The 21,554-nt window shown below is 43.2% G+C and overlaps 1 protein-coding gene across 1 annotated transcript in view; it reads right to left on the bottom strand.

The window, feature by feature from the left end:
* LOC124795569 overlaps positions 1-21,554 on the bottom strand; it is a 286,431-nt gene that overhangs the window by 122,552 nt on the left and 142,325 nt on the right. Inside the window, exon 7 of the mRNA XM_047259641.1 lies at positions 10,299-10,568. Coding sequence (XP_047115597.1) covers positions 10,299-10,568 — 270 coding nt within the window. The remainder of the gene's footprint in view (positions 1-10,298; positions 10,569-21,554) is intronic.

Raw genomic sequence — 21,554 nt, 5'->3', positions numbered from 1 at the left:
GTTATTATCCATAAAGTGCGTTACCAATACATGGACGGCAGGTGTGAGTTAGTTATAACACTAATCTCTGCACACTGTCCTACGAGGGGTGACTGAAAAGTGATGCCTCCACCTTCGTAACTCTTCAACAGTTGGCAGCACTGGTATGCGGTAGGTACTGGCTTGTTCCTTAGCCTCTTGTCTTCAGCTCCAGTTGGCGGGAAGTCTTAGCACTGAACGATTGTTTTGTTACAGTGTAAAGTATGGAACCCTGCGCAGACGGCCGGTCAACGCGATTTAAGCAACGTGCAGTCACTGAACTCTTGACAGCAGAAGGTGTCACCCCAAAGGGGATTCATCAGAGAATGAAAGTAGTTTATGGTGATTGTGTTGATGTGAGTATTGTGCGTCGTTGGGCGAGTAATTTTAAAGATGTCGAGGTGGGAACATCTGACCTGAGTGACAAACACACTTCACGTGCCACCACAGCAGAATTTCAGTGACTGAATCTCACCGCCATACGGCATCCTCCATACGGTCCAGATTTAGCACCGTCTGACTTCCATCTGTTCCCGATAGTGAAAGATGATCTGCGGGGACATCATTATGCTTCCCATGAAGACGTTGAGGGAACTGTGAGACTGTGCTTGCGGAAACAGAGTGTCGACTTCTTCCGCGACGGGTTCAGAAAATTTGGTCATCGTTGGCAGACATGTATCCAATTGGCTGGTGGCTATGTGGAAAGGTGAATATTTGAAAATATGTAAAAATCTGCCAACCGGTTGCATAGGTTTTCTATATACCTTGACCAGGTTTCGTCACCTCTAAGGGTGACTTCATCAGAAGATAAGGTAATAATAAGTGAATACTGGTAATTGAAGATGACATTCTAAGGATTATCTTTGTGTTTGATTTATTAAAATATTCCCATCCAAACTCAGTTAACAAAGGTGGAGGCATTACTTTTCATTCAACCTTCGTACACTGCTAGTGGGGAAATTGATTGTTACTTATCCTGTGCGGCAGCTGCAGCGTTCTTCTGGGGAAAGCGACTCCCTTTGCCACCAGCGCTGCTAAGCTTTTAGTTCACAGACAGGCTGTACCTCCCCAGCGCTTCTACATCTACATCTACATTGATACTCCGCAAGCCACCCAACGGTGTGTGGCGGAGGGCACTTTACGTGCCACTGTCATTACCTCCCTTTCCTGTTCCAGTCGCGTATGGTTCGCGGGAAGAACGACTGTCTGAAAGCCTCCGTGCGCGCTCTAATATCTCTAATTTTACATTCGTGATCTCCTCGGGAGGTATAAGTAGGGGGAAGCAATATATTCGATACCTCATCCAGAAACGCACCCTCTCGAAACCTGGCGAGCAAGCTACACCGCGATGCAGAGCGCCTCTCTTGCAGAGTCTGCCACTTGAGTTTGTTAAACATCTCCGTAACGCTATCACGGTTACCAAATAACCCTGTGACGAAACGCGCCGCTCTTCTTTGGATCTTTTCTATCTCCTCCGTCAACCCGATCTGGTACGGATCCCACACTGATGAGCAATACTCAAGTATAGGCCGAACGAGTGCTTTGTAAGCCACCTCCTTTGTTGATGGACTACATTTTCTAAGGACTCTCCCAATGAATCTCAATCTGGTACCCGCCTTACCAACAATTAATTTTATATGATCATTCCACTTCAAATCGTTCCGCACGCATACTCCCAGATATTTTACAGAAGTAACTGCTACCAGTGTTTGTTCCGCTATCATATAATCATACAATAAAGGATCCTTCTTTCTATGTATTCGCAATACATTACATTTGTCTATGTTAAGGGTCAGTTGCCACTCCCTGCACCAAGTGCCTATCCGCTGCAGATCTTCCTGCATTTCGCTACAATTTTCTAATGCTGCAACTTCTCTGTATACTACAGCATCATCCGCGAAAAGCCGCATGGAACTTCCGACACTATCTACTAAGTCATTTATATATATTGTGAAAAGCAATGGTCCCATAACACTCCCCTGTGGCACGCCAGAGGTTACTTTAACGTCTGTAGACGTCTCTCCATTGATAACAACATGCTGTGTTCTGTTTGCTAAAAACTCTTCAATCCAGCCACACAGCTGGTCTGATATTCCGTAGGCTCTTACTTTGTTTATCAGGCGACAGTGCGGAACTGTATCGAACGCCTTCCGGAAGTCAAGAAAGATAGCATCTACCTGGGAGCCTGTATCTAATATTTTCTGGGTCTCACGAACAAATAAGGCGAGCTGGGTCTCACACGATCGCTGTTTCCGGAATCCATGTTGATTCCTACATAGTAGATTCTGGGTTTCCAGAAATGACATGATACGCGAGCAAAAAACATGTTCTAAAATTCTACAAGAGATCGACGTAAGAGATATAGGTCTATAGTTTTGCGCATCTGCTCGACGACCCTTCTTGAAGACTGGGACTATCTGTGCTCTTTTCCAATCATTTGGAACCCTCCGTTCCTCTAGAGACTTGCGGTACACGGCTGTTAGAAGGGGGGCAAGTTCTTTCGCGTACTCTGTGTAGAATCGAATTGGTATCCCGTCAGGTCCAGTGGACTTTCCTCTATTGAGTGATTCCAGTTGCTTTTCTATTCCTTGGACACTTATTTCGATGTCAGCCATTTTTTCGTTTGTGCGAGGATTTAGAGAAGGAACTGCAGTGCGGTCTTCCTCTATGAAACAGCTTTGGAAAAAGGTGTTTAGTATTTCAGCTTTACGCGTGTCATCCGCTGTTTCAATGCCATCATCATCCCGTAGTGTCTGGATATGCTGTTTCGAGCCACTTACTGATTTAACGTAAGACCAGAACTTCCTAGGATTTTCTGTCAAGTCGGTACATAGAATTTCACTTTCGAATTCAATGAACGCTTCACGCATAGCTTCCTCTCCAGTTCTCTCGCGTGAGCAGACAAAATACGTTCACTCAGCTGGTGCTGATGTAGTGTAGCTAATTTCAGTTTATTAAGTGACTGTTTATTTGCAGTTATGGCAATAAAAATTTTCTGGGCTGTTGACTGCACTGTTAATATATAAAATTGTCCGTCGTTTCGGCCACTATTGCGGGATGGCCTTCCTCACGGCTGTCTGGGCTGACAATATACTGACTAGACTTGGCCACTGTCTATGTTTCGATACAGTGTATCGATACGTGGAACTGTTTCAGTGTTTCGGAACGGCTGTGGTTCACTGTTTCGAAACAGTGGTGTTTCATTCCGTCCCTGTCTCGGATAACCGGACCAGATTCGATCTCGAGCCAGACACAGAAACTGTATCGTTGTTTCAAAATAAGGCTGTTTCAGTCCACCTGTGCTTGTATCGAAACAGTGATGTTTCATTCCGCTCTGTGTCGGACGAGATTCGGGCTTGGCACAGGTACTGAAACACAACATAACACTTCATGAAACACTTTCAAGAGTGTCGAAATCTTTTTGACAAGCAATAGCGTGAAGCTGAAGATATCCGAAAATAAAGCTTCGTTTCTAGCTGACTGTCCTGTTTCGAAATGGCGTAACATCTGCTTTATAAACACTAACCAAACAATAAAACAACGCATACTATTCACATTCAAAATAATAAATATGTGAAAATCATTCAGTTACATTACACTTTTTTTATAACATACATTTCTTATCAATGGAGAGACGTCTACAGACGTTAAAGTAACCTCTGGCGTGCCACAGGGGAGTGTTATGGGACCATTGCTTTTCACAATATATATAAATGACCTAGTAGATAGTGTCGGAAGTTCCATGCGACTTTTCGCGGATGATGCTGTAGTATACAGAGAAGTTGCAGCATTAATGTATTGCGAATACATAGAAAGAAGGATCCATTATTGTATGATTATATGATAGCGGAACAAACACTGGTAGCAGTTACTTCTGTAAAATATCTGGGAGTATGCGTGCGGAACGATTTGAAGTGGAATGATCATATAAAATTAATTGTTGGTAAGGCGGATACCAGGTTGAGATTCATTGGGAGAGTGCTTAGAAAATGTAGTCCATCAACAAAGGAGGTGGCTTACAAAACACTCGTTCGACCTATACTTGAGTATTGCTCATCAGTGTGGGATCCGTACCAGATCGGGTTGACGGAGGAGATAGAGAAGATCCAAAGAAGAGCGGCGCGTTTCGTCACAAGGTTATTTGGTAACCGTGATAGCGTTACGGAGATGTTTAATAATCTCAAGTGGCAGACTCTGCAAGAGAGGCGCTCAGCATCGCGGTGTAGCTTGCTGTCCAGGTTTCGAGAGGGTGCGTTTCTGGATGAGGTATCGAATATATTGCTTCCCCCTACTTATACCTCCCGAGTAGATCACGAATGTAAGATTAGAGAGATTAGAGCGCGCACGGAGGCTTTCAGACAGTCGTTCTTCCCGCGAACCATACGCGACTGGAACAGGAAAGGGAGGTAATGACAGTGGCACGTAAAGTGCCCTCCGCCAAACACCGTTGGGTGACTTGCGGAGTATAAATGTAGATGGAGATGTAGATGAAGATGCTCTCTGTTCTTGTATAGTAATCATATTAAGAAACGCAAGTAAGCCTACAACATTTTGAATTAAAAAAAGGCGTAGAGTGACAGTTATTAGAGATATACATAAATTTGATGTAGGTATAATTGCAAGCAATCTGTTTGACAAATCACTGATAGTGTAATGGTGTACGGGAAGGGCTGGGAAGCATGGTGAATTTATAGTAACGGTTCGAAACACCTTGAAAGACAAAAAAAATTTCTGTTATATTTTGTTATTTATTCGAATTATTTGGCGTTATTTGTGAGTCTATAGTCACTGTGCCTATTACCCATAATGATTCTCTTTGTGTAGATGGAAATTAGCAGGATGGGTATATTACCCATACTAACGGAATGTGTGTTTCTGCAGTTTGCTCCCACCTCCAGTTCCGTTCGTGGTGATTCTTCTGTCTTCAGCTATGGCTGTCCTCAGCCAATTGAAAAGTATGAAAGTCACGCGACACGAAAGCAGCGCATTTGCTGCAGGAAATACGAAACTGCCAAGACGCCTAAGTGATAGTTTCATACTTTCTGCGACATGATTAGCGCTCTCGCACCTCATTTGTGTTTATATGGACATACTTATACAGTAGACATTCAAGATGATAAAATGTGTAGGTTTATTAGAATACAAAACACAAACTGTTTCACTGTTTCGAAACAACGTATCGGAACATTACATTGTACTGTTTCATTTGTTTCGAAACAGTTACGTGTTTCAGTTTGCCCATCTCTATGACAAAGCGGTCAACAGCGCAGCAGTATTTTATTAACTGCGACAATGGCAGCGTAAACCGACGCTTACATTATTTGCAGTTGTTAAGTGCTCTACTATGAAAAAAAGTTCAACACGTGGAGCTCTCAACTGTATGCCACACTGAAGAACGTGCCCAAGTGTAGCATGCTGTCAGTATGTATCCGACAATATCGATTTCGTTGTCTCCACTATCAATGCTCGGCCACTTTTCACATCACGAGGGGTACCAACTGCATCACCCCAGCCTCAGTCCTCCCAATATCTAAGGAGGCCCAGAGGCTTCAAGTGACTCCCTCTGAAACAGAAGTAGGTCGTCTAGGTGATACGGAATTTCCGATGTCTCAATATAACCAATTGATTAGAGCAGCTCACCATTTTAAGATGGCGATTACCATTCCAGCAGCCGTCTTCACATCCACCTTGCAACATATACTGTACATGTGTGGTAATTGGCTCTGTTCGGTGCTGCCAACTCTACAACTGCCAGCATTGCCTGTCTACAAGGGAATAATGCACACTACCATAAGACAATTAATAGTGAGAGAAGTGCAGTAACTGTCTGTCCAACCATTAATTCAACACCAAACCATTGCAACACAGCTGGATGGTATGTAAACTGATGGCGGAAGAGGAAGAAAGTAAAGAAAAAAAGGGAAGGAACTGTTGATATCAGCTGCAACGGAATTTTATGTCAAATCAGCGGCGACGATTGAAAATGTGTGGTCGACCTAGGCTAAACAGATTTCAAACAGAATAAACCAGGACACTTGCGTTTATACTACATACTTAACTTCGTTCCTACACTTACGCTTACTTCTGGCAGTTATCGGGATATTTTGAAATCGACAATAGACCTATGACGATGCAGCAGCTGAAAAATCCACAGCAAGAATGTGTCTTCATTTTGTAAATTGCAAAGCAAAATGTAGGCACATTACAAACAAATGAAATATTTCTCCTCAGACACAAAAAAACTGATATATACTTTTTTACTGTAATAGCCCAGATATATTTTTTGCATTGTTTAGTCACTTACATGGCTCTTAGGTACTACTTGTCAATCATAGAAACTATGTAGTATTACGAATTAGCAATCAGATACAAATTATACATTACATACTAAAATTTAAGGTTTAGTTTGACTGTAGACTGTTGTGACAAGCGTGCATACATTGCAAACAATGTTCAATAAGCGATGCTAAAACACGGCACATCGCTCACATTCTTCACAAAAGTAACTTCCATATGACTACAGTCCCGTTAGGAGAAATGGTTTAAGTATTGCTCCTCTATACTTCCTTTGGTTTTGGTTTTACTTGTCTCGAGGGCCATAAAGTGGAAGGTAGACGGGTCAGAGGCGGGAATAGGTAATACCCGCTTTTCTTTTCAACCTGTCTCTTACTCTTTCTTTAGGCACAAGAGTAGTTAAATCAAATGTGGTAGGCCTATATATGGTGAAAATATATATTTCGATGTCATTCTAATTCTAGGAAACATGTTTTTCACAAATATTTGATTAAATGAAAATATCATTGCTCACATTTTGTTTCTCGATTAAAAACCGCGACAGTTGTGCGTCCCACATGATTTTCTCGGGACACCGGAACATTTATGTGAAAACCAGGAGTATTCCTGCAAAACCGCAACATGTGGTTAGGCCAGCCGGCATGGGACTCGAACTTGGGGTCTCCTGCTTACTAGGCATCTGCATGAACCACTGCGCCATCCGGACACAGTGCAGACTACCTGAGCGCGCTTCCCGGCCGACTCACATTCCCCCCTGGGGCCACGCGTCCGCACTCCACGTGCGTGTAATCCACTCTGGCTAACTGCACGTTCCCGCTGGAGGCCGAACGATATCGTGCATCCCCTGCGGGGGTGGTGGATTCATGGCCCATCGAGACGAATCAATTATATGAAGGCGTGGTGTCTGTTCTTTCGGACGTATAACAGTTACTCGGATTTAGAAACGCTGTCGTAGGTAGACAGCAGCAAGGTGCCACATTCACCAGTCCAAACACTTTCTCATCAACACTACATGAAACTCACTGACAACATCGCACTTACAACTTAAACGCATCTCTGCCACAGTTTGTAGGAAAGTATTTTACATAAATGTCGACTTAAAAGCTGCAAATAATAAACTGAAATACTACATAAACACGAGATCAGTGAAGTTTTTTTGTCTGCTGACGAAAGAGAGCTGGACAGAAAACGCTGAGGAGGTATATCCTGTTTGTAAACAGAAAAGCGAGCAAGCGCTCTAGGTGGGAGAAGTCGTCTTTCCCCGGAAGAATGCAACAACTGCCGTACAGGATGACTAAGAAACAATTTCCCCTCCAGCGGTGTAGAACTGTGTGCCAGGAATTACGCAGAAACTGCCCATAAGCGATTTACTGCCCCCATTTTCCCTTTATTGACTGGACTGCTCTACACTGCATCCAAATGACGCTATATCGCAAGGATGACAAGGTGGACAGTCGCCATCGCGTGACCCTTTGGGTGTGATCAAGGAGTTACTATAATTTTTTGTTACACTGGGATGTAGGTAAAGAATGCAAAAGAGTGAGCATGTGGAAACGGTGCGAAGTTTCAACTACTTGGAGAGGATAAAGACAAAGGAGATAAGTGAATGTGCAAGTGAAGTTGATAGCTCAAGAGACGTGTGAGAGGAATGACATGGAACAAAGAAAATCCCGAAACAAGTAGTGAGGTAATACACTAAATGTATTGTGTACCAACCACACCGTGCGTGCAGAAACGTAGGTTGTCATGGAAAGGGGACATAGTAGTCCAGCAAGTCAACTGTAGTTTTTCATAAGTGTGATAAGTGTAACGAAAAAGTAGAGGTGAGAAATGAAAGCGTTAGCGAGATAACACGCAAACAACGCCTGCAAGAGAAAATTGTTGAAAAAAGATTAAAACTGTATGGGCATATGAAGCGAATGATAAGATGACATCTTGGAAGATGCACTAGATGAAGATGGAGGGTAAGAGATCGAGAAGAAGGCCAAGCGACAAGAGACTAAAAGGAGTGGAAGAAAGCCTTCGGAAGAGAGGATAACATTGAGCAATAAGAGCGACAGAGTTATGGGAGAAAATGGACGTGTACGTCTGCTTTTATACGTATACACTGTGCAAGCCACAGTGCGGTGGTGGTAGGCATGAGAAATGAGGAGGATAATTGGATTCTGCAATAAATTTCAGCTTTAATAGGAAATACACTGTTCAAAACTCATAAAACGAGCAGGCAGACTTGAAAAAAGTCTGGACACACGCGAAGATTCGCTAGATTACACCACGGTCGTACAGAGAATTCCAAATAAATATTGGATTGCAAGGTGTATCCAGGAGCAGAAACAGGATCAGATCCCAATTTAGTACTGATGAAGCGTAGACTGAAGTTTAAGAGATTTGTCTGGTAAAATCAGTATTGAAAGAAATGGGCCACTGAACTGACGTACAATTCTGAAATGTGTTTGAAGTTCTCTAAGGCTGAAGATACCATGACAATGAATACCACAATTGGCAGTTCAGTTGAACAGGAACGGAATGTGTAAAAATGGTAATTACAGAAGTAGGGCAGACAAATATAGGTACAAGGAAAGCAAGGTCTAAGAAATCTTGGGTAACAGAAGGAATATTTGAACTGATGGGCGAAAGAAGGTAGTACACAAATGAAACTTCCTGGCAGATTAAAACTGTGTGCCGGACCGGGACTCGACCTCGGGACCTTTGCCATTCGCGGGCAAGTGCTCTACCGTCTGAGCTGCCAGGAAGTTTCATATCAGCTGACACTCCGCTGCAGAGTGAAAATCTCATTCTGGAAACATCCCCCAGGCTGTGGCTAAGCCATGTCTCCGCAATATCCTTTCGTTCAGGAGTGCTAGTTCTGCAAGGCTTGCAGGAGAGCTTCTGTAAAGTTTGGAAGGTAGGAGACCAGGTACTGGCAGAAGTAAAGCTGTGAGGACGGGGCGTGAGTCGCGCTTGGGTAGCTCAGTTGGTAGAGCACTTGCCCGCGAAAGGCAAAGGTTCCGAGTTCGAGTCTCGGTCCGACACACAGGTTTAATCTATCAGGAAGTTTCATATCAGCGCACTCTCCGCTGCAGAGTGAAATCTCATTCTAGTACACAAATGTTCAGAGAAAGAGAGGAATACAACATTATAAGTCACTTAGGAAGGAAATACATGGGAAATGCAGGGAAGTTAAGTTGAAATGACCTTATGGAAGGTGTGAGGAAATCGAAAAACAATTGGCCGTCGGAAGAGCAGATTCATCATTTAAAAAAGTCAAAACAACCTTTGGCGAAATTAAAGCAAAAGTGGCAAAGTTACAGGCGCAGTAGGAAAGAAGATGATCGAAGCATTTGACATGTGGTGCTATACAGGGATGGTAAAAATTAGGTGGCCTGATGAGGTAAAGAAGAAAGGAACATATGGAAAACACTGCAGAAACAAGGGACAGTATGGCAGGACATGGGTTAAAACCTCAGAAAATAATTTTTATTCTACAAGAGGGAGCTACAGAGGATAAAAACTGCAGAGACTGGAATACATCCAGTAAATACTTGAAAGCGTTGGGTCCAAGTGCTGCTCTGAGATTAAGGGGTTGGCACAGGAGAGGAAGTGGTGGTGGACTGCATCAAAACAGCCAGAAGACTAAGTAGAGAGGGAGGGAGGGAGGGAGGGGAGGAGGGAGAGAGAAGAGAGAGAGAGAGAGAGAGAGAGAGAGAGAGAGAGAGAGAGAGAGATATTGGGAAGGGGAGGACAGACGGACAGGCTCGCATTCCAAGCAGAGCTGGGTAGCGATGGAAAATGTACAAAATGATGATGATGATGATGTTTAGGCAATCTCGAAGCGAGAAGGTGAAGTCCTTGACTCTTGTAGGAGGCTGACCATGGAGATAGACCGAAAGGCACTAACTGGTAGTCATACCTCACAGTGGTGCATCAGGCCAATCACCTGTAACGTCGAAAGGCCCGAGCTGGCCCCTGCAGCTGCGCTAGCCTACCTGTGACGAGGACGAGCGTCTTGGGGTGGCGCCGCAGCTCGTCCAGCAGGCGGCTCCGGGCGGCGGCGGACAGCGGGTCTGCAGTGTGCGGCTGGAGCAGCAGCAGCCAGCGGCAGGCGCGGCTGGCCAGCGCGGCCGCCACCTCGGGCAGGCGGCGCTCCGCCGCCTCGGCGGTCACGGCCAGCCCCCTGTCCGGCTGCAGGGCCTGGAGCGCCTTCCCCGCCGACAGCAGACCGCAACCTCGCTCGCACACCACCACCACTGGCCGGCCTGTCCACGTATCACACTTCAGCACACGACTGTACAGGTATTTATTTATTTTATTCATTTACACGTCAAGTTCCGTAGGACCAAATGGAGGAGCAAATCTCCGAGGTCATAGAACTTGTCAGTACGTGAAATTACAACACAAATGTAATAATAGATAAAAATAAAATGTTTGTGAACCCAAAAAAAGTCAATCCCTAAGTTTAAGTAAACAAAACAACAAGAATCAACTTTTTCAAGGAACTCCTCGACAGAATATTTCGCTGTCTGCTTTGTTATTACTCGCGGAACAACTACACTACTGGACATTAAAATTGCTACACCACGAAGATGACGTGCATCAGACGAGAAATTTAACCGACAGGAAGAAGACGCTGTGATATGCAAATGATTAGCTTTTCAGAGCATTCACACAAGGTTGGCGCTGGTGGCGACACCTACAACGTGCTGACATGAGGAAAGTTTCCAACCGATTTCTCATACACAAGCAGCAGTTGACCGGCGTTGCCACGTGAAACGTTGTTGTGATGCCTCGTGTAAGGTGGACAAATCCGTACCATTACGTTTCCGACTTTGATAAAGGTCGGATTGTAGCCTATCGCGATTGCGGTTTATCGTATCGCGACATTGCCGCTCGCGTTGGTCGAGATGCAAGGACTGTAAGCAGAATATGGAATCGGTGTGTTCAGGAGGGTAATACGGAATCGTATCGCGACATTGCTGCTCGTGTTGGTCGAGATCCAATGACTGTTAGCAGAATATGGAATCGGTATGTTCAGGAGGGTAATACGAATCGCCGTGCTGGATCCCAGCGGCCTCGTATCACTAGCAGTCGAAATGACAGGCATCTTATCCGCTTGGCTGTAACGGATCGTGCAGCCACGTCTCGATCCCTGAGTCAACAAATGGGGGCGTTTACAACAACAACCATGTGCACGAACAGTTCGACGACGCTTGCAGCAGCATGGACTATCAGCTCGGAGACCACGGCTGCGGTTACCCTTGACGCTGCATCGCAGACAGGAGCGCCTGCGATGGTGTACTCGACGACGAACCTGGGTGCACGAATGGCAATACGTCATTTTTTCGGATGAATCCAGATTCTGTTTACAGCATCACGATGGTCGCATCCGTGTTTGGCGACATGGCGGTGAACGCACATTGGAAGCGTGTATTCGTCATCACCATACTGGCGTATCACCCGGGGTGATGGTATGGGGTGCCACTGGTTACACGTCTCGGCTACCTCTTGTTCGCATTTACGGCACTTTGAACAGTGGACGTTACATTTCAGATGTGTTATGACACGTGGCTCTGCCCTTCACTCGGTCCCTGCTAAACCCTACATTTCAGCAGGAAAATGCACAACCGCATGTTGCTGGTCCTGTACGGGCCTTTCTGGATACAGAAAATGTTCGACTGCTGCCCTGGCCAGCACATTCTCCAGATCTCTCACCAACTGAAAACGCCTGGTCAACGGTGGCCGAGCAACAGGTTCGTCACAATACGCCAGTCACTACTCTTGATGAACGGTGGTATCGTGTTGAAGCTGCATGGGCAGCTGTACCTGTACACGCCAGCCAAGCTCTGTTTGACTCAATGCCCAGGCGTATCAAGGCCGTTATTACGGCCAGAGGTGGTTGTTCTGGGTACTGATTTCTCAGCATCCATGCACCCAAATTGCGTGAAAATGTAATCGCATGTCAGTTCTAGTACAATGTATTTGTCCAATGAATACCCGTTTATCATCTGCATTTCTTCTTGGTGTAGCAATTTTAACAGCCAGTAGTGTAATATATGAGATAAAATATGTTGCTACGAAAAGAGCCCTGAAATACATTTTAGGTATGCTGTGCTTTGACTTTTTGGATCATAAATTTTCATCAAAACGAAATATATTATGTTCTTATTATTCTAGATCTGGCTTTCTATAAAAGGAACATTGTTTCGTTATTGTAATTCGCTATAAAGTTCAACATATCTTTCTTACTTTACAGTTATTGAAAAGGTTACTGAAAATTACTTCGTCATCAATACTGATGTTACAGTACGCAATGTTTGTTCAACATCAAAATTTTGCAGTCGATTTTTGTTAACATTAAAACACCAAAAGGTACCACGACTAATACGAGAACATGAGACTATTATCGGAGAAAAAATGTTTTTCCTATAATGTTTGCCAGGCCAGAACTACGCACAGCAAGATTTCTTTTATGTCATGAAGGTAAATTATATTTTTACGCTGTCAATAATATAACATCATCCGCAGTCCGCGTCCACCTGTAAAACACATCATAAAATCTGCTGCTCTGCTCTGCAATCCCGAAAGCTGCAAGATTAATTTTAGTTCTCTATTACCTGTCTGCTTCTCTGCGGTATGATTGAATTCATTTAATGCAGTTTGAATGCGCCGCGGCTGCGGCTGGTTCGTTCGAAGCGCAGATCTGCACCACGAATAATATTTAAATAGGTGAAAATGTCTTAAAAGTATAGGATAAAATACCAGGCAAGCTTATTACAAATCATAATGCAAGTTTTCACTAAGTAACTCTATTCAAAACATTTAGACAGATTAAATTCTTACACACGTTTATAAATCAATGCCTAATGGCGTCCTTCTCTCAGTCTTGACAAAAGAATGCTACACAAGCATATAATATAGCGTCACAAGCTCTTCCTGCTCACGTAACTCCAAGAAGACGACAGAGAAATTAATGCTCGGACACTACTACTTATACTCGGTGTGATGTATTTTCATCTTTGTTTGACATTTAATAAGTATCGTCTGTGGCGGTTTCAGTACTCACCGACACAGATATTATCTTTAAAAAAGATCGGTACATAATTCTATACAAGTATAAAATATGACACATAATCGTTTCTCTTTATTACACAAAGTTCACACAATCCTTGTCCACACAATTACAATAATCCAGTTCAATTATTCTTTTCTTTTTTACCACATATAATATGTATTTTGACAGGAGACGTTACAAATAGAAGTAGTGACCCATGAGCAAAGTCTTCAGTTTCGATTTGAAAGCGCGTGGATTACTGCTAAGATTTTTTAATTCGAGTGGTAGCTTATTGAAAATCGATGCAGCAGTATACTGCACACCTTTCTGCACAAGAATTAAGGAAGTCTGATCCAAATGCACATTTGATTTCTGCCGAGTATTAACTGAGTGAGAGATGCTTATTTTTGGGAATAAGCTAATACTGTTAACAAGAAATAACAGTAAGGAATATATATGCACTGAGAGGCCAATGTCAAAATACCCATACTCGTGAACAGGGGTCGACAAAAGGTTCGTAAACTTACACCACTTATTGCCCGAACCGCCCGTTGATGAGCCAAAAATATCCTTTTAGAATCGGAAGAGTTACCCCAGAATATAATACCACATGACGTAAGCGAATGAAAATAAGCAAAGTAGACTAATTTTCGTGTCGAACGATCACTCACTTCAGATACTGTTCGAATAGTAAAAATGGTAGCATTACGCCTTTGAACAAGATCCTGAACGTGGACTTTCCACGACAGTCTACTAATCCATCCGAGCAACAGTTAAGAAAGTGCGACCCAAATGCAGGTTTGATTTCTGCCGTACGTAAAAAGGGGTTGACTAAGGACGTACTAGTATTACTGCTATGTATAGGTACAGATTCATTTGTTTCGATACTTGAGGTGTCGGCGCCAACAAGGTACGTATATGGAAATGCAGACTTTCTCGGCGAATTTCATTGATGAAATATTCTAAGGTTATCAGCCAACCTGTGGCATCGTGCTGTCGCAACGTTTCGACGAATTTCCTACTCGTCATCTTCAAGCGGAGTGTCGGGTTTATGTTCCATTCGTTCCTTTATAGCCATTGGACTGCAGTTCCTCTGTTGAGGGCCCAATCGATGGACTAGTAGGGTACTTGTCGAACAGACCACTGGGTGCGACACTCCTTTAGGAGGCACACGATTGGCTCACCCTTCGAGCCATCGACAGAGGAGTCCAGTGACTATAAAGGAACGAAGGGGACGTGAACCTGGGGTAAGACAGTAGGTGGGGCTGGACCCATCCGTGGTCACTGCAGAGACGCTAGAAGCTGTGGAGGTGATCCTGGAAGAGGAGAGGCGTGTCCAAAGACCTTCTAAAAAATAACTAGACTCACTGATGGCGCTGCAGTCGCGGGATAATTTGAACCTTCGGCTGGACACCATTATAGTGCTGGTAGTCTGATGTGTTGTGTAGTACTGTTGTTTATGAACACCCTCATTTAACGTTGTATATTTGTTGGGGCGTACATACAGGATTTGTTACTCGTAATTCTACTGTCTGTACGTCAGGAGGCAAGATTTCCGACCGACAGAATACCATCTTTCGTTTTCCAGACCATATACAGCAGAAGATAATTTTTTCTTTGTGAACCACATTTTATTTTAACTGTAAAAGTTGAGTTACAAGCAACACGAAATTTGAGTTAGCAGGCTTTTTATCGTTATAAAATGCAACTGAATGTGTGTAATTGTAATCTGATTTCACGACTTCTCTCGATGGAACAGTTGTTGAGTTTTATTTATTATATGAAAAAATCACACATACAAACTGAAGTGTACATCTTCGAAAGTAAATATTGTGACTAATGCGATACTGGATGCCTGCCTGAAGTCTTGTTTGTTGTAGCTGGCTGATCGGTAGTGTTTTCATGGTCTAGGTTAGGTTGAAACTTGATAATTTGGTCGTGAGTTGCCAAAGCACTACGCCATATATAACGCACTTTTCATCATAAAATCTAAAGGAAGGTAGAGTCAGAAAATATCTATTAACATAGTGGGCAAATCTTCGAGTATTTTGATGCATTTTGCCTACATCTATCGTAAATGAACTACGAAAAATGCTAGGGGTCCAGTGCATAACTTTTAGCTACGGCAGATTCCATGTACTACGTAACATAAATTCATAAACAGTGACTAGTTGCTGTTTGTTCATAAATTAAAAACTATATTGTAGTAACGTATTTAAATGAGGCATTATGTTTCTGACCTAACTCTAGGGAAGGCATTTTATAACCAAAAGCTATGTATAAACATTCGAAATCCGCGCGTCACTTTACCACTCTAATGGCCGCCGGCCAGCTGTTCAATTTGTCCGCTCTTCACAGTCGACCACTAGTGCGGTTGTGGGGGCCTGGGCGTGTCACAGCTGCCCGTCGCGTCCACAGAGGGCCCTGTGGGCATGCAGCAGGCTGCTCCCAAAGCCATCTCCATCCAGGGGTCAGCGACGTCACCGGCGGCTACTCGCAGGGCTTCCCGCTCGTCGTCGCTTGCCAGAGCTCGAGTTGCAGCGTCACCACCTACCTGCCTCCCTCGTTCAGGCAACGGCAGCTTGGGACCAGCACTGGATAAGATCGCTGAGTTTCTGCAGGACAGAACCTGTCCCCATCTCCTCAGTCGTTACCCTTTCACACCTCACTACCAATCTAGACCTCCCCTCCCCCACCAGCCCTATCCTCTCACCCCTGAACAGCTAGAGCAGCTGCTCAGATTCCTTTCCCTACAGGCTATTACGACAGTCAACACCAGGGCCATGTTCATCCCGATGCAGAGGGAACACATTACCAGTGTGTAAGCGTATTGTCATATCGCTGGCTTAGTTGTGGAGTATCTTTGCGGGACACGGTACTGTCACGTTGTGTAGTGTGTAGCTCTGCATGTGAGAGGCATTGTTAGTATGGAAGTTGAAGTGTTGCTACAAGTGTTATTACAGTAAACTGATAAAATAAGTAAATGATTCAGAGGAAAGTGCGTCAAGAAGTAATTTAAAAATGAGCAGTGCTGCTGATAACGTATTTGTGTATCCTCTCGTTGCGTGTCGTACCGTACAGTATCAATCATCCGCGCCGTGTTCGGTCTCTCAGAATGAATAATGGGAATCAGAAAAAATTAGTTACCACAAAAGAGTGCGTTCAAGTGCCAGTGTCTTGTAGCGAGCGTGAGGACGTGCGTTCGATCATCGCTTTTCCGCATTATCAACAATCGCCGCGCCGCTACGGTTACGCACACGCTCGTACAACTGAGAGCTGTGAACTGTAAATTTACCTTCGTGAACAGTGTTAAAATATCATTACTAGTGTCAAGGAGGACTGGTATCAGATATCTGTGTATGCGTGACGAGCGTAAGAACTTTCGTGCGATCATTCGGCTTTCGCATCATCAAGGATCACCCGCGTCGTGTCGGTTACGCGTATGCTCGTCCGAATGATATTGTGGACTGTTAATCATCCATTGGGATAACACTTCTGAATTAGAATGTAAACAGTGCAACCTGCGACTTTCTTTTATCGCCTCAAAAATATAGTTGTTCATACCAGACATAGGACAGTGTTGTGTTTTAACGTTGAGTGGCTCTCCTAAACCCGCTTGCATAATTCGATAGATAATTTCAGGCAAGCCAGCAGCAGTGTGGAGCAGAAGAGTACGACCGCCGCGGGATTACCAGGTACGTGGCGTGGACAAGAAAAGCAGAAGCACATTCATTTTATAGGGACTCCACCCTTTCGTACTCCCGGGCATGTTACAAGTGCTGTGGATGTGACCTTCTGTGAAGAACAAGATATTCTCCACGATACCAACTCGGAAGATGAAGATGCCATCGCCACAGATGAACCTTCTGAGCAGCCCTTCAGAAGGTCGTCTAAGAAGGACAAGAAGTGGAGAAGACAGGACAGGTGCCAAACCACCTCCCTAGCTTCCCCTTCCCGCCAGACACCCGTCACATCAACGCCCATCATCACATCATCATCGACCCTTAACGTGCCTAGCAAGAAACGATACTTTTCTATTTCAGAAGTACCACAAGCCAATACTACAAGAGAGGCGAAGAAATCATCAACCCACAGAGGAATTGCAGGAATGACACTCCAGTGTGTACCCTGCACAGCAACAGGCAGGGATGAGCCTGTAAGATCAAGTGTCAAGCGTCAAGAAGCCGACACTTCGCATTAAGAAACACTACGACAATAAGGCGCCACCAGTCGGCTGACAACCAGAGAAGATTTCATTGTCGATAAAAAGTATTCCATAATTTCATGCTATCGAAAAAAATGTGAAGGCATCCTTGTCGGAAGTACCGAGTGATATTGCTGGACGTAAGAAACTTGCACTACTAAGCTAAATTAATTAAAATCTACGCAGTATCTGCGTAGCATACAGTGAACACAATTACCGTAGTTAGCAGTATAAAAGCTCACTGGATAATATATTTGACGGTCACTTAAAAGAGCTGACTGGTCGCTTTTGAACGCTTGAGACTGAGCACAGTTGGTACCACAGCATATCACCCTCCATCGAAATGCGACCTTTACCAAGGCTAGGCAGGCCGGCCGGTGTGGCCGAGCGGTTCTAGGCGCTTCAGTCGCAGGTTCGAATCCTGCCTCGGGCATGGATGTGTGTGATGTCCTTAGGTTAGTTAGGTTCAAGTAGTTCTAAGTTCTAGGGGACTGATGACCTGAGATGTTTAGTCCCATAGTGCTCAGAGCCATTTGAACCAAGGCTAGGCATGTTGTCACAAGGCGTTAGACTGCTGTCTCTCCAGAATGATTAACGTTTGTTCAGAGTTCATAAACGCACATTAGTAAAATACGGTACATACCCACAATCCCAGAAAAGTGGTTATAGTATTGATTTTATATTCTAGCGTTTTCTTCCAAACTTAGCGCAGTTTACACTGTATTCTAAAAGAATGCTGTTATGTAAAAGAAAAGTTTGTAATAACGGCACATATGGATAAGATGAAAGTTATGTCACGACTCGTATTGTGTTTCTATTACACTCGTCTTACTGCTATTATTTTCCTTACCATTACCTGTGATTACAGCACATTTATATATACGTGGCTCTTCATCGCTACCTGCTCGAGTGCGAGCCAAAACTGGAGCAATATCTAGTTTAAATTGTTTTATTCAGAATTAAAGTCATCTTCTCCAATTCTTTTCCTTGAATTTCTACTACCATTTCAGTGCCCATTCTGGCTATCCCCCACTCAACCATTCCTTGAATTTCTACTGCAGACCTGTTCGTGCTATTTACCTGACATTTTCTCACTGATTGATTACTGTCATCAAAATTCCTCATACGATCTTTCACTGAGGGCTTCACCCTCTCCACTTTATCATCATAATTCAAGAAATCACTAATACTTTCCCTAGAGGCAGGTACAGTCAATTCTCTAACTTTCTGAGGCAACTTAGTTTCTAAACCCATAATTATTGATTCACTACCTAGCACTTTGTCCAGATATTTCAGTTTATTTATCCAAAGCTGACAGAAACTTTTCACAGTACCCTTCCTACAGTCAAATCTCTCTCTCCCCAAAATTCACTCAAAATTCTCTGCTGCTTCTCTTTGGACTAATATTCACCTAAAAATGCTTTCTCAAAGCTTTGCCCCAAATTATAGCTATCAGCTACCTGAGCTGCCCATCCATAAGCATTCCCTTTCAAAAAACCTGTCACAAATGACATTTTCTCTCTGTCATTCCATGTTTCAGATAAATCATTAAATTCTCTAATGAAATCAGTGGATGCACTTCCCCATATGGTTCAAAATTATTAAATTTCTTACAACTAACAAATGAAGGACTGTTTGGGACACTACATACTCTATGCTTTAAATTTTGTACCTCTTCCATCTTTATCTTCATTTCAGCCACCTTGGAACCTACATTTTTAATTACCTTTAGCAGTTTTTCCTATACCACTACTGCACACTTAGTTTCTATCTCTGTTTCTAAATCATTTTTAATTTGAAGGATTTGGTTCTCAAGTTTAACGCTGTTTTCAGCACAAAATTCCCTTGCAGCTTTGACTTCATCTTTACACTGTTTTTCAGAAGCCTCCACCCTCCTACTGTAGTCATCACAAAGCTTCTTTCTCTCTTCTACACATTTACTGCTCATTAATGTTAATTTCTCACTAGTGTTATACAGCACTTTCTTTATCTTTGCATCACAATCTTTAGCTACCACATCAACCTTGTTATTTAGTTCTGAAAGATTAGAGCTGATGACCTGAATTTCATTTTTAATTTCTTTCTTCAGTTCATCCTTTAAGCTAACCATGTCAGTTCTAAAGCTATCAGTTTTCTTTTCCATCCTATTAATGTCTTCTCTCACACTATTTTCCAAACTACTAATGTCTTCATTCGTGCACATAGTATGCAGACAACTAAAACTACTCATAATTTGCCTTAACATCACTTCCAAATTTTCGTCTGTCATATACTTTTGCCCTTGCTGACTTTCACTACTAGGTTCCTCCCTCTTAAGCTTAATGATTTCGTCCACTTCAGTACTGTTTTCGTCCATTTCCCTCACATCACCATACAATGTATACAATGCTTTCATCATTCCATCTGCAATAGGACTTTCGTCACACCATTCAAAGTTACATTCATGTTTGATTTATAACCACTATCATCTACAGCACCAGTCCCACTTACATCCTTCTGTTCATATAACAGCTTCACCTCTACAGCTTCGTTCTCAGCCACCCTGTCTTGTTCATTAAAGTCAGTCTTTATGTATCACTTGTGAGGTAACGGGGGAGTTGTGGTGCCCTGAAAATGTTCCAAGTTCGGAGTTGGCGTGACCTCACAGGCCGCTAGGCAAGCCGGGGCTCATCAGCAACCGCGTGGTGCCGAGCATTAGCCGGAGCAAGAGGGGTAGACCAGCGCGTGGTCAAGGCCGACCTTCTGGCTGGGAATTCCATGTTGACGCTGTGTTGAGACTGTGCTTTGTGTCGGTGAAGGAGATTTGTATGCTGGGGGTGCCAAAGATGTTGGACTTTATGAAACCATAATGGTAGCCATATCACAGTACATGTAGAAATTAATAATAGACAGAGGAATCATGATACCTTAAAAAGAAACATGTACATTACCATTATTTGCATGGCGATTCAGATTTTCAGTATCTTTATTAATTTAAAGTTTAGTATCTGACTGTAAATTATACAAGTAACACCCAGCAACGAATTTCCAAAATCTAAACGGTTCATCCGATTTTGGCGATCGATGTGTCATTAGAAAGCTATTATTAGTGTAAACCTAAATTGGTATGAATTACAGGCTTGTAACTTGAATAGTACATGAGTTATTGGAGATAAAAGTGGCCGATTACTATTGATCACGTCAGGCCATAAGTAGTCCACAGCTACATGAAAAAAACGGTATCAGCATTCTTATAAATATATTTATTCATCTATGTCTTTGTTTATATCCGATATATACTGTTCATGAAGAAATCGGTCAAATATTTACTGTGTTTTAGAAACCACGGAGACATTAGGCTACTGGCCTACTTTTGTTTCTATTCCTTTTGTGTATGTTTATTTGATCTGTTTATGTATTTAAGTATGTGTGTTACAGCGTGTTTATGGTCCAGCCACAGGAATATTTATTTAATTTCAAGTTATTTAAATGTAAATCCAGTATTTCGTATGTGTTTCACTATGTTTGTGCGCATTGGCTTGGAGATATGGCGGGAATGCTCTAGCCAGTCACAGATCTCGTTACTATGGTAAGCAAATACTGAAGTCAATGGAGAGACTGTATGGAAGTGTCAGAGACGAATCTGGTGGTACAGGACATGTGGGAGTTCTGGACAGGAAGGCATCACAGAGAGTCGCGGGAAATACTTGGGGTGCTGAGCGGTTTGTGCGTGGTCGCGAGAGATAGAAATATTTCATAGTGCTGACTTGTGCACTCGTGAGATTTCCGTGACTTCTGCAGTGAAGATGAAGTATGCGTTTAGAAGTGAATATCTCACGAGTTACGTTGTTGTTCATAACTAATTATGCGAAGTAGGAATCTATTGTTTCCTTGTTATTCAACTTAGATTTTATGTAATTGCTGCACAATCGACACCAATAAGTGTTTTGCAGAAATGGAGAGAAGTCTTCCGAAGTAAGAGTGATTTCAGGTGTGCCGCAGGGGAGTGTC

The sequence above is a fragment of the Schistocerca piceifrons genome, chromosome 4 (genome assembly GCF_021461385.2).
Source record: "Schistocerca piceifrons isolate TAMUIC-IGC-003096 chromosome 4, iqSchPice1.1, whole genome shotgun sequence".
Taxonomy (NCBI): Eukaryota; Metazoa; Arthropoda; class Insecta; order Orthoptera; family Acrididae; genus Schistocerca; species Schistocerca piceifrons.
The sequence above is the reverse complement of the archived record's forward strand: the minus strand, read 5'-3'. Positions and strand labels throughout refer to the sequence as shown.